This window comes from Rhinolophus ferrumequinum, chromosome 11 (assembly GCF_004115265.2).
Source record: "Rhinolophus ferrumequinum isolate MPI-CBG mRhiFer1 chromosome 11, mRhiFer1_v1.p, whole genome shotgun sequence".
In the NCBI taxonomy this organism is placed as follows: domain Eukaryota; kingdom Metazoa; phylum Chordata; class Mammalia; order Chiroptera; family Rhinolophidae; genus Rhinolophus; species Rhinolophus ferrumequinum.
The window spans coordinates 5,323,311-5,336,394 of record NC_046294.1 but is presented as its reverse complement, the minus strand read 5'-3'; the positions used below and the strand labels follow the sequence as shown (position 1 = coordinate 5,336,394).

The following is a 13,084-nucleotide window of genomic DNA, read 5'->3' as shown; positions in this document are numbered from 1 at the left end:
ACGCGTCAGGAGGGGTCCAGACGCAACCACTGCTTTAGTGAAATGAGAAGGCCGGGTTGTCACTAACCATCACAATGGGTGGTGCTATAGGGCCTGCCGCAGCGGGGGTTAGGGGCTGGCAGCTGAGGAGAAAGGGTTATCTCATTGGGTTCCCTAAAAGGTTTACTTAGTGGGCTGGCCAACCTCTATGGCAGCTTGGGACATTTAGAAATACAGACGCGCCACATTTTAAGCGAATCTAGTCATTTTTTTGTAGAGCTTTAAACATCTAAAAAATTTTCATTGCAAACGTGTTATTCGTTGGTAAGGAAACTGATAACCAACGATGGCAGAGCTGGGATAGCCCTAGGAGGCATTCTACCCAGGCTACCCTTAGTCATGTTTTGTTTGCTCGTGCATGTACGTGGGCTGGTTTTTCTCTTTAGCTAGAGTGTAAGAGCTCACGGTGTGTCCTTCACAGTTCCTGTCCATGGTGAGTACGCCAAAGGAATACTTGGTGCAAAGGCCTAGACAGGTCCCTTGATTTGGGTGTGGGACAGGGTCTCCACGTCTACACCAAGCTGCTGGAGGACTAGGCACTTGTGATTCTAGGGGCACTTTCTAGCATTCAAAATTCAGCTGTGGTTCAAGGGCACCCCCTGGTGGCAAAAGGGAAGCTATTAGGTGGATTACTCACTGTCACCCTTGAACAAAGAATAGACGTTTATAGAGATTGATGGACTGAGTTTATCTCTGAGTAAAGCATGCCAGGGTTGTTGTCAGTCACCATTCCTCATTGTGGTGTCACCACAGAAGCTTCTCTGATACCATCAGGCACAAATTCCTGAGGCTGCCCTCTTCCCCCCAGCTACTTTGATATGTTTCTCTTCTCACTGGGTTCTTTTTGCTTCCCAGCCATTTCAGAAGAGGCACCGTCCTTGCAATTTTAATAACACTCATGTTTGTCTCCCGCCTAATTCTATCTACCTCTCCCCTTCCCTTCTTCTCTTGGTCATTTCCAGTTTCTGTCTACACTCAGACTTTCAAAATATGTTTAGGGACCTCTTCACCCATTTCTGGAATAGCTTACACTCATCTTCACTATATTGACTTCACAAATGGAGAGTCTGAACCTATCACCCACCTTGATACACTGTGTTTTGGATTCTGTTATCCTCTCCAATTCCCAGAATTTTCTGAGGCCAAAGAACTAATATCCTTTTAAGTTTTCACCCTTCTAAAATTTTCATTTCATTTACCATCCTTTTTTCCTCCGTTTTTATACTGTTTCTTCTCCTAGTTCTGACTGCACCATTTCCTTCCCCCCATCTCTTTCTCTACTCTTATTGATTCCCTTTTATCTCTTTTCCCTTTTCCTCATAGGCAACCATTCTAATGAGTTTAATGTGTATTATTTTGTGTTCTTGCAAGGTTCTTTTTAGTGCATATCTGCTTTTTCCATTTAAAAATGTTTTATTGTTTCTAAAAAAAGTTTTATTTTGGAAATTTTCAAAAAGACACGTGGAGAGAATATGATGAACTCCTATATACCTTTTACCCAGCTTTGACAATTATCAACGTTTTGCTATTTCATCTAGCCCCTCCACTTTTTTGGGGGTGGGGGCTGGTGTTTTTAAAAGCAAATCCCAGACATGTCATTTCACCTATAAGGAATTCACTATCTGCCTCTAACTAAAACATCAGCTCTATGCTATGCTAATATTATCTAATATTTATGTTCAAATTTTCCCTAGATTGTTGCATATGTCTTCTTATAGTTGTTTTCTTCTAATATGGCTCCAAACAAGGTCCAACGATTGTGCACTTGAGTAAATTAATTTATGTAAATTGTGTTGTAGAGCTTGTTGTTTCTGACTTTTTTTCACCAAGTGCGATGTGATAGCTAATCACTGAGTAATACTCCAGTTTGCAACCACCATAGTTTACCTGTCCTTTTCTGGGTGTCAGACATCAGGTTGCCTTAAACTCCCCACCATGATAAACAAGGTTGCAGTTAACATCGCTATGTTAATTACTAGTGCCCTAATGGATTCATGTGAGACTTTGGGAGGGTATAAACCCAGGGGTGGAATTGCTAGATTATTGAATCATAGGGTACATACATGGAACTAACTTGGAAAAATTGTACCAGGCTACCCTCCCACCTGCAGCTCGTGAAGGACCCTGTTATCTCAATGTCTATGCCAATGTTTGACATTATCCTGTTTCCTAATTTTTGCCAATCTGATATAAAATGATGTTATCACTGTTACTTTAATTTGCACTTTATCTGATTATTAATGATTTTAAGCATCTCTTCTTGTTAATTTTTTTGGGTTTACTCTTCTCTGAATTTCCTATTCATAGCTTTTGCCCATTTTTCTTGTTAGGTTGCAGTCTCCTTTTTGTTGTCAATTTACAGGATTTTCTCATATATTCTACATATTAATTTCTTATTGGTTTCAAGTATCTTCTCTCATTCCACCAAATTATTACCTTTGTCCCTGGAACCCTTCATTGAACAGAAATCCTTACTTTTTTAATGTAATCGAATTAATCAATTTTTAAAGTTTGTGCTTTTGAAGTTTTGCGTAAGATTTCCTTTCCCCGAGTCACACATATATTCTCCTACATTTTCTTTTATTAACATTAATCTTTTTACCTTTCACATTCATGTTTTTACATTCACCGTCCATTTAGAGCGGTGCTATCCAGATAGAAATCGGTTAGCCACATATGTAATTTAAAAATGTCTAGGGTGCATTTGAGATCTTGCTCCCTGGCATATGTCATCAGTTTTGGCTCAAATAAACTCTTATAAAAATTCTTAAAAAATTTTTTTCTAGTAAACACATTTAAAAAGTAAAATGAAACAGTTGAACTTTAATCCGTTTGAAACCCAGCATCACTAAAATATCATTTCAACATGTAATCAATATAAAAATGTTTGAGATATTTTAAATTCCTGTCCTCTTCAGTCTTCAAAATCCTTCAGCATTTTACACTTACAACACATCTCAGTGTAGACCAGCCACATTTCAAGGGCTCAGCAGCCACGTGTCGCTTGCGGCTACCGTATTGGGCAGCGTGTAGTTTCACCCTGAGAGGTGGTGTTAGGTGAGAATGAAAACATATTTTTCTCTAAATAATGAATCCATTTTTATCTGTCTATATTTCCCCATGGATTTATGGTGCCTGCTTTATTGTACTTTTGTGCTTTAACCTGTCACATATCCCACTTCTGCATTCCATTGTCATCTTTCCTGGGACTTTTCTTCTATTCATATCTGGAGGTGTCTCTCAAGACTTTCTGACATTATGCTCATCATCTTCTGTGTACTGTCCTTAAGGATTCATGCTAAGAATTCATGCACCCAGGGAGATTCAGCTGCCACGTGTCTGCAGATGAGGCTCAAAGCACATTTTCATTCCTTCTCCACTGACTGCATTCTGCAGGACCTTCACTTGGCTGGCCTATTTACACGTACATTTTACATGGTAACGTGATAATTTCTCCATTAATTTCCCAACCCATATACGGTTCCGTCTAAAATTTCCAAATATTACTTTCCCCCAATCTCCAGGCTTGCCATCTTGGAATGTAAATACCCAGATTCTCTGAACACTCCAAAATGTATGACTTTCTCTTCCTTCACAGTGGAAAATTTAGTTGTACCTGAAAAAGAGACAATTGTAGTGCTGACGTATTACTCCATTGGGTCCTGTGACAGATAGGTTACATTTATCTACATGATTACTGTGAATATTTCTGAATGTGCTTTCTTAAGAGAGAGGGATAATTATTCTGTGGGCTACCTGGTCTACCAGATCTCATGGTTGGAGACCATTCTGGGGCTGTGTTGTGCTAGTCCTGGGCCTGTACACACCTGACCCTGTCTTTGTCATGGCTGATGATAGTCGGGGGTGTGCTGAACACAGGGCTGCTTTCCTGGAAAGATATTCTCTGAGACCCCAAAAGAAATGGTTGTGTATGTACGGGGAACAGTGAAAGGACAAAGCTTTTCTACTGTAGGAGGCCACCAGGACAAAGACGATTGCCTCAAAACCTCCAATTGCCAAAGCCAGAGATAAGGGAGAATCTTTTCTTTGTACTTCATTAGCTCTTGAATCTTCTCCTGTGTGTTTGTGTATTCACACACTTAGGATGTATCTCGTGGCTCCCCAGGGTACTGTCATTCTATTGGTCAGTGGACTGGGAACCTGCTGTCTTAGCTGATCCCTGTCCTAACTCCCTCTATCCTCCACTGGGGAGGAGGCAGGGGTGAGGTCAGTAATCACCCCCCTTCCCATCTGCTCCACTCTCCACTGTGGGGCTGAGACGAGGTTGTGGCAATGCTCTTCCGTCTTTGGTTTTTGAAACTGTTGAAAGAATCGAGAGTGGAGAAAGTTGTGCTCCAGGGAGGTAGTTGTTCACTGCTTTTTAACGTGAATACTGCGTGTTAACATCATCCTGACCCATGATGAACTCCTTTGGTCTAAAAAGAGGCTTGACATTCGTCAACCCAGCAAACCGAAGGTCATCATCATGGGGGAATGAGATCAAGGTAGGGCGACTCTCAGAATAATGTGGTTCTTTGAGGGCTTGGAGGCTGGGGGCCGAGTGAAAACCTGACACACAGGAGACCAGAGCCAGAGGGAAGAACATGGGCACCGAGAGGCTTGTGGTCAGGAAAGCAAAGACACCCAGAGGCAGTAAGAGAAGCTGAGCTGTTTAATCACCTCCTTGGCCAGACTCAAGGCTGTGGTTGCCCCTGAACAACTCACACCTGGAAGCCATTGAGACTCGCTGGAGATGGAGTGGCCACTCGAGTCAGAGGATGAGGAAGGACGGGAACGGGGAACTTCGGCGTCTCTGACTCCATCATCTGACAATCTTGCCCCCAGGTCCTGCTTCAGCTCTGAGAGGTTCCTGGCTGGTCCCCAGGGGCAAGGAACCAGACGGCGTGCCCTAGCTGTGGTGGGAGAACGACCCTGAGGCGGGGGCCGCCATTCCCCCCATGGCCTACGTTGAGGGTGCGGCACTGTCCGCACTGTGGTGGGGACGGAGGCATAAGGCTGGGGGAAGAAGGAACAAGTTGGGGGGAGTGGAATTGGGGGTTGCCTGGGTCCCACCACCAGTCTGGAATTAAATAGGAGAAGAGTAGAGTTGCCCTTGGGAACACTGATTTGTCCCCAGAGACAGTTCCTGGTGATGGGCTGACCTTGGCAACAGACCCTAGCAGCAGGCAGTTGTCTGACAAGAGGGTGGTCCCTGTTGACAGTCCCTGGCAGTTTCCTGAACAGAGGGAGGGAGCTGGCCTGGGAGTCTTGCCCCCAACTACTTGCTCTTCTTGAAGAAGCTGAAGCGTTTTTCTCGCTCTCGTTCTCTGCCGTCCTTGCTGCGAAGTACCACAGGCCCCTCAGCCCCGACCGGCGATACTGGGGGCATGGTCATGGCCCGGGTCATGCCCCGGGTGGCACTGGGCACTGCTGGCTCTTCAGGCTCTCCAGACGCAGAGGACGCAGTGGCAATGGCTGCATTCACCACCCGCAGCCACGAGCTCATCTCTGCCTACAGGGAACATGGAAAGACAACCGGTCAGCGTCAGGGACGCTGCTGAGGCAGCCGGGGGAGAGGAAGAGGAGGAGGCAGAAAAACGATCTGACTATTTCATCTCCTTAGAGACAAAAAGACCTCTTAAGATAGGGAACATCTTTTTGTGTGGCCTTCACTCACAATACCTAGTTAGCATCATTGTGGGTTGTCTGATTACAAAGAATGAGACACTTAAGGAAAAGAGAAAGGAGAGGGAAGAAAGGGAAATGTGCAACGGGAGGGTTCTAGAGTGGCCACGCAGAGATAGGGACATGGGGAGAGAAGGGGACAGCTCACCTCATCCTTGGCTTGGAATAAATATTCTTTTCCGTCCTGTAAGCTGTGGGAGAAAAAGAAACCTCAGGGCGGAGCTGAGAATCTGGAGCAGCCTGATCCCTGCTGGGGATCCACCCAGAGACCAGGCTGGAGAACGCGCCAGCGGAGCCCTCGAGCCCATCAGACAGTCCTGCACATTCTCCAGATTCCCAGGACTGTGTAAATCCTTCCTGATTGGCTGTGGAGGACCAGGGTGAGCTCACTTCCATCCCAGGCCGTGCCTCCTGCTCTGGCTGCTTGCAGGCAGGCAGGGGCAAGCCCTTGGAGGTCCCTGGAGGCAGAGGCGTGCCAGCACCCTGTCTGCAGATAGCTTCTCCAGGATAATGTCAGCTTGACTTCATTGACGTCATCCGCCGTCAGGACTGAGCCTTGAGGCTCCCACTCCCCTCAGTGTGACACAACCAGACTTGCCCCCTCTCCCTCCTGTACATCTCTGTCCCCAAAGGCCTGGCCCTGTAACTCAATCCCCTCCGAACCAAGATCATGGCTACCCTTCATCTTGTCTTGCTCTGACTTCCCCTTGCATCGTGAGAGCACGGTTCCGTTCCTACCCCAGCTTGAAGACATGTTTGCGCTTTCGATAATCAGAGGCGACGCTGCCCTGGGCCCTGGCCAGGCTGACAGGCACTTCTCCATGGTATGGCACTCCTGTGCTGGCTGCCTTCGCATCCTTGTAAAAGCCAAGGCTCCCACGCCGCAGGACACAATACACATTCTGCCATGACCTGGGAGGGACACAGTGCAGGTGACGAGGTGACCAGCTTCTGGGAGGCTGGTAACCCTGGGAAGAGCTTGGGTATTCTAGGACTTCCAGTGCCACTCCTGCCGTTAGGCCCGTTGTCTTTATGCCCTCCTGAGGCCCCACTTTGCTCCTGGGTCCTACCCCTTTCCCAGACGACATCCCTCCTGCAGGGTACCCTCCCTCCTCTATCTAGGAAGAGGTTCCAGGCAAGCCTCTTCAGAAGGCAGGGACTGGAGAGGCCACAGACACTGCGTGGCCAGACCCGTACCTGTTGGCAGCCTTCTTGCCGAAGGCCTCCATCTCCTGTTTGCGGCATAGCATCCCCTCCATCTGTTCCTGGGCAGAGAGCTCTGGGCCTCGAGGGGGCAAGGTGGCAACCCGGGCTGACTCGGATGACCTGCTGTGGGGCATGACAGGAGGGGCCGAGCCCTGTGGCTGGGTATGCCTCTCTCCCTGTGGCCCGTTGGCCTCGTCTCCTGCGCCAGACTCCTGTGGGGAAAACGGTGTCTGCATCAAAGGATGAGGTGGTAATTACCTAGCCTGGGTGTCATGAAGCTTGAAGTTCAAGAGCTGGTCCTTCCACTCCCCAGGTTTCCTTTGAGCCTCTGCCTTCTCCTGTACCCCATGTCCCCACCACCCTACCCCTCTGTCCCTCCAGATATCGACACCCATATCTCCAGGAGGAACTGACAAGCCCTTCTGGGAAGCTGCCCTGCTCAAGTCTCTGTTGTTCCAACAGGGGCTACAAGGACAAGAAGCTGTAGAAGGATGTGCAAGGGGGTCTAACATTGGGATGGGGGCACACGGGGCAGCGGGGGTCACCTGTGGGGACTCTGCATCTGTGCAGATTCCGTTAATGCTGGCTGGCTGTGTGGACGCTGGTAGCCGGGGGTGGGTTCTGGAGTGGCAGAAGGTGACACACAACAAGTCCTTAGGTTGCTCAGGCTCAGCCTCATCCTCCTCCCCCAAGTGTCCCAGCTCTCACCCATCCCAGGAAGCATCAGGAGCTGCCTGCCTGTCCACCAGGACCCCTTCGGCCAGAGTGGCTGTGGGCTCTGGAGCAGGGGGCTGTCTCCTCCGTTCCTCCTCCTCCCTCTTTCTTTTCCGCTCCTTCTCCTGCTCCTCCAGCTGTCAAAAAATTCTGAGGTCAGAGCATGGAAGGTCTCATTGAAGAGGACCAGGGAGTTGGGGAAAGCTGAAATGTATGATGAAACAGAATGGAGTCTATAATTCTAAAAGAAGGTAGGGATTAGAAGGAATGGGGGAGATGGTGTCTCAGTGTCACTCAGGGAGCTGATGACCCCTGAAGCTATGGTGACAACATGGCACTTGGCTCACGTGCTGGTGCAATAGGAAGAGAAAAACTGTCTTCTTCCAACAGGAGAGAGCACAGGCCTGGGGCAGCGGCCTGGGGTCCTTCCTGGGGTCCTGTGGCCCTCACCGCAGTGAGCTTCTCCAGCGCGCAGAAACGCTCCTCCCAGGCCACTGCCGACTTCTGGAAGGCCTCGTGCCGCTTGATGAGGCTCTCGACCTCGTCAACTGTGCAGCCCAGCTCAGCACTTCGCACCAGTGGCTCTTGGCTGCACAGCCAGGCCTCTGCCATACCTGCGTCTCTTCCAAACACGAGCACCTCCAAAACTGCAGGGGTGGGGGGTTTGCAAGGAGATGGCAGGTCAGAGGGGGCACCAGCAGGGCACTGTAATCACAGCATTTCCAGGACAGGGACACAGAAAGCTTCTGCCCCACAGCAGGAGCACAGGGCAGAGCCAGGCAGTGCCAAGAGTGGGCACCCTGAATTCCATGCCCAGGATTCCTGATCTTACTTATTCTGGGAACTACAGGGAGTAAGACCCCCCAGTCCCTCCTCCCAGGGCCTGGTGCCCTCAGCCAGTTTCCTGGTCCCCAGAGTGGCTCACCAAGCTGAAGCCAGTCCATCCTCTCCTGCCACTTGTCAGCTGTCTCCTGGCGCCGTGCCTGCAGCTGAGACAGCTTCTCTGAGATCTGGGGGGTGCGGAATGTGAGTTAGTACCCAGCTGGGCCTTTTCAGGGTCCCCGGGAAACTCACACAGAGGAATTAGTGATTTCTGATTTCAAGAGGCAGATAGCTCTGGCGGGGGGAGATGGAATGGGGAAATCCCTGAACAGCACTGAGGTGGGGAGAGAGTGAAAGGTTTCTGTAAAGAAAGAACCAGAAGAAGCAGAAAGACTCAGAGAAATCAGCATTAAGGCCTGCCCCGGGAAGGTGACCCGGCTGTGCCCAGGCTTCGCCCACCTCCTCAGCCGCGTAGTGGCTCCTGGCGAGCAGCCCCTGCCCCATCTCAATGCAAGAGGAGAAGCGGTCCGCCCTGGCCTCTATCTCGGCCTTGATGCCCTGGTGGTTCTTGATGACCAGGTCTGCAGAGGACACATCCCTGGTGGTACAGAGACCGTATCACCCGCTGCCCACAACCCGATCCCAGACGCTGGTTCACAACCCCCGCAGGTCAGGGGCACCATGGTCCTCACCGGGGCCGCTCCTGGGCATCCATCTGCACATTCACCCCGTCCATCCACAGCATCAGCTCCCGGACAGCCATGAAGAAGCGGAACTTGTCCGTGGTGTCCAGCAGCAGCTGGCGGCGGGCGGCAGAGCTTCCCTGAAGCTGTGCCCAGGCCTCGGCCACAGCCTGCATGTGGCGGCCAATCTCCTCGGCCTTGTCTCCGGCGTAGGCCTTCTGGAGCCGGCGGCCATCGTCCTGTACCTGCTGGACCTGCAGGGCCCCGAGTCACAGTCAGGCAAAGCTGGCGACTCTGGGGAGCTACAGCCTCGCTCAGTCCTGGCCTCTGTCCGTTCTACCAGCCAGAGAAGCAGGAGGAGCAGCAGAGGGTCGGGGGCTGGGAAAGGTGATGGCTGGTGCTCAGAGCAAGCCGTCATACTCATTGGGTCTCATCTGGGGGCTCGGGTTTAGCTTGGGGGAGGGGCGGGGAACAACCCCTTGAAAGGGTCATTAGCCACTTGGGCTGTCAGAGGCCTGTCCACGATGTGAGGGACCTCAAAGATTGCTCGAGTGAGATTTTCAGCCTGAAAAAGGGAGTTGGGTGGCGGCTCTAACCAAGAGGTGAGATCAACAGGTGCATTTTTCATACAAAATTAAGAATATTCTAGCCATTGGGGCCATGTGAAAATGTCATGGGCCCTCGAGAAGGCCTGTCATTAAAGGTACGAACACAGTGGCCAGATGTCCGCTGGCCAGCGATGTTTACCTGGAGCAATTCTACCTCATCCCTGAGTGGCCTTCCCGGGGATGCCATCCCCTTAGCATTTCTGAGAACACCCCCACACCTTTCCCACGAGGTCTCCTCCAAGCCACCCCCTTCCTCCCATGCTCAGGTCAGACCTGGGCGCTGAGGGCCTGGATGTCATGCTCAAAGGCACAATGGCGGCGCTGCAGGGCCTCGGCAGCATTGAGGTCCCGGCCGGTCCCGTCTGGAAGCTGTTGCTGTTTGTGCTGCACCCGTGCCAGGGCCTGACGAGCCCCATGCAGGAAGCGCTGCAGCTCGTGCGCGGCAGCCAGCACCTGCCCCCGCGTGTCCAGCAGCTCGAGCAGGTCGGCCCAGGCCTCGTTGAGACTGTCCTTCCACTCGGCCACAGTGGCCCGGGCGGCATGGCCCCCAGTGATGAGCCCGTTGGCCAATGTGTTGGCACTATCCACACGCTCCTGACCGATGGTGCTTGTGTCCCGGGAGAACTCTCGGAATTTGTCCCGGAGCATCTGGTGGAGGGAACAGGGGCACATACACTGTGACACTAATGGGAAGAGTCCGCTCACCCCAAACTGAGACCTACCTCTCTCCCCGCTGGGCTACGTGGCCTGAAATACCTTTCTCCAGCTCAGCTGAGTTCATGAGCAGACGCAGCTGATTCACAGTGATCTTGGATTTGACTGACGCCCTGGCCTCCAGCAAAGGCCGTGCGGGCACTTGGGATTTTTAGCCTTCACACAGGGGTACCCTATACTGTCTGTCGAGTTCTACTGTGTTTCCCCGAAAATAAGACCTAGGTGGACCATCAGCTCTACTGTTTCTTTTGGAGCAAAAATTAATATAAGACCCAGTCTTATGTAACATAAGACTTATTTTAATATAAGACCGGGTCTTATTTTAATATTAGACAGGGTCTTATACAATATAATACTGGGTCTTATATTAATTTTTGCTCCAAAAGATGCATTAGAGCTGATGGTCCAGCTAGGTCTTATTTTTGGGGAAACACGGTATTGGAAAAGACTGATTGGGAATTTCCTTTTTGCCCAAGTCTATGTGCAGCCCCACATCCCCCTTTCTGCACGATTCTTCGAATTAAATACCTCCAGACCCGGGAGGACAGTGCATGCTCGTACATGCTCCGCTTGGTCTTGCACCCGATCCCCTTGGTACTCAGCCCCGGGTGAGCCCTAATCTCCCAGTGGGTTCTCTACTCCTCTCCCAGGAGCTGACCTGTGGCTGGTGTCCTCCCTGCACTTACCGTCACGTGCTCGTAGTCCTGGCCCAGCTCGTGGGAGGCTGCCACCACCTCGCGCTCCTGGATCCACTGCTCCAGGTCATCCAGCTCGCGGCGGAGCTGGCACAGCCGTAGGTGCTCTTGCAGGCGCTCCCTCCGCTCCCCCGCCAGCTCCTTCAGGCTGGCGTACAGCTTGTCCACCTGGGCTTGGCGGATGGATATCCTCGTGCTATGAGGCGGGGCAGGGCGGGGGAACCACCGTAGGATTTAGCATCCATCGCTGTGATCTCCACCCTCTTCTGCAGAGTCCTGTCCCCCTGAGCCGCCCCACTGCTTGCCAAGCCCCAAGCTTTCTAGATGTTTCTGTACACACGTAGTACGGAAGGCTCCACAATCCTCGCACCTTCTGGGAACTGGCACCCCGCTAGCCCAGGGTCTTGGCCACTTGCCGCCGCTGTGCTCACCTCTCTGGGTGGTCGTGGTCAATCATGTCTTGGCTGCTGGCTGCTAGCTGGTGGATGGTCTGGGTGTAGTCGGCCAGGGCTTGCTCCAATACCTGATGTTTCTTCACCTCCGCCTGGGCACTCAGTTCGTCCTGGGGGATGGGCCAGTGGGCATCAGGGAGTGGGGGTCACGCGGAGGAAAGCAGCAGCCATACAGCCGGAGCTCTGCCCCAGCTCTCACCTTGGCTTTCTCTTGGCCCATCATGTGTAACTCCTGCTCGCCCATCCAGGCCTCTGCCTCGGCGGCGTCGCGGTAGAACTGCTGGGCCCGCAAGGCGTCCTCCAGTCGCTTTGCTCGAAGCTCCAGCTCGTGGCTCAGGCGTTTCCATATTTCCTGTAGCTCGGCCAGCTCTGGGCCTGCTGCAGCCGCACCCAGGGCACGCTGCCGCTCTGTTAGGTCTGCAATCCGCGGCTCGTGACCCTGTATCTCCTTCTGCAGGGTCTGTCCCCAGCAACAGAAGAGGAAACACTGGAAGACTGGCCAAGGACCCCCCTCACCCTCCATCTCAGCTTACACCTACTCAATATTAATCCCCCCACATACTTGCTTCTCTTTCTTCCTGAATCATCTTACGTCCCCTCCCTTCTGGCCCAGTGATGTGATTGATGGTGAAGCCCTTTGTATCCCCGTAATCTCTACCAAGGGAACCCGTCTTCCTGAGGTGAGGAAAGGCCAACCACTGAAGTCTAGGATTCCCTACAGCTTCGAGGGGGAGCCAGAGAAACCTCAGGTCTTAAAAAGAAACAAACTTCTATGTCTGGGGAGGCTCTTGGGACCTATTCTTTTGCCTTTAGTCTCTGCCTTACCTGGTTTTTCTTCATGAGGAGTTGGACACTGGGCAGGTCCTTGCCATGTTCCCTGGAGCTAGCCATGGGTAGCCGTTCCGTCACCCACAACTGGATGAGAAAGGGGGGGGGGGTGATCAGTGGAGGTCCTGAGGGCAACGTAAGAGCTAGGGGTTGGGTTTTCTAGGGCTCCTGGTTTGTGTATACTAGGAAATGGTCATCTCTGATTCCGGGGTAAAGGAACCTAGAGGGCATCCCCAAGTGTCCCTAGAGTGTGGATTTTCAATGGCCAAGGGAAGAGAAAACAGCACTGCTGACATCTCCTCAGCACAAGGCAGGGAGCACTTTGCAAGGGTGATGACCCGACCCCACCCCCAATCCTAGTGACTCACGATCTCGTCCTCCACATCCCGGTGGAACTGGTGCTGCTCTCGAGAGGCTTGCAGGCGCTGGCAGCGCTCCTTCATGGGCTGGCAGAGGGCCCTGAACTTCTCCTCCACGGCTCTTGAGGTCCTTTCCACCTCCCCTGCACCCTGATCTTCCTGGGCCAGTGCTTTTGCCTGGGCCTGGATGGCCTCCACCTCCTTCTCCCGCACAGCCATTTCCCGCTCCAGCATCTGCCCACCCGGAAGAGGAAGGAGATGTCATTAAACTCAGAGGAG

At 51.8% G+C, this 13,084-nt stretch overlaps 1 protein-coding gene across 4 annotated transcripts in view; it reads right to left on the bottom strand.

Annotated features, from left to right (window-relative positions):
* Positions 1 to 4,692: 4,692 nt before the first annotated feature.
* The window catches only part of SPTBN2 (spectrin beta, non-erythrocytic 2), a 36,854-nt gene continuing 28,462 nt past the window's right edge, over positions 4,693 to 13,084 (bottom strand). For 2 of the 4 annotated variants that reach the window (XM_033121729.1, XM_033121730.1), the window contains exons 21-36: positions 12,815 to 13,039; positions 12,444 to 12,533; positions 11,818 to 12,078; positions 11,598 to 11,728; positions 11,158 to 11,362; positions 10,031 to 10,405; positions 9,159 to 9,403; positions 8,926 to 9,064; positions 8,570 to 8,654; positions 8,095 to 8,291; positions 7,639 to 7,781; positions 7,476 to 7,551; positions 6,922 to 7,142; positions 6,463 to 6,636; positions 5,873 to 5,915; positions 5,318 to 5,551 (exon numbers count right to left, since the gene is read on the bottom strand). In XM_033121729.1, coding sequence (XP_032977620.1) covers positions 5,318 to 5,551; positions 5,873 to 5,915; positions 6,463 to 6,636; positions 6,922 to 7,142; positions 7,476 to 7,551; positions 7,639 to 7,781; positions 8,095 to 8,291; positions 8,570 to 8,654; positions 8,926 to 9,064; positions 9,159 to 9,403; positions 10,031 to 10,405; positions 11,158 to 11,362; positions 11,598 to 11,728; positions 11,818 to 12,078; positions 12,444 to 12,533; positions 12,815 to 13,039 — 2,844 coding nt within the window. Of the gene's footprint in view, positions 5,552 to 5,872; positions 5,916 to 6,462; positions 6,637 to 6,921; positions 7,143 to 7,475; positions 7,552 to 7,638; positions 7,782 to 8,094; positions 8,292 to 8,569; positions 8,655 to 8,925; positions 9,065 to 9,158; positions 9,404 to 10,030; positions 10,406 to 11,157; positions 11,363 to 11,597; positions 11,729 to 11,817; positions 12,079 to 12,443; positions 12,534 to 12,814; positions 13,040 to 13,084 lie in introns of all 4 variants that reach the window. The other 2 variants (XM_033121732.1, XM_033121728.1) reach the window with 2 other exon arrangements.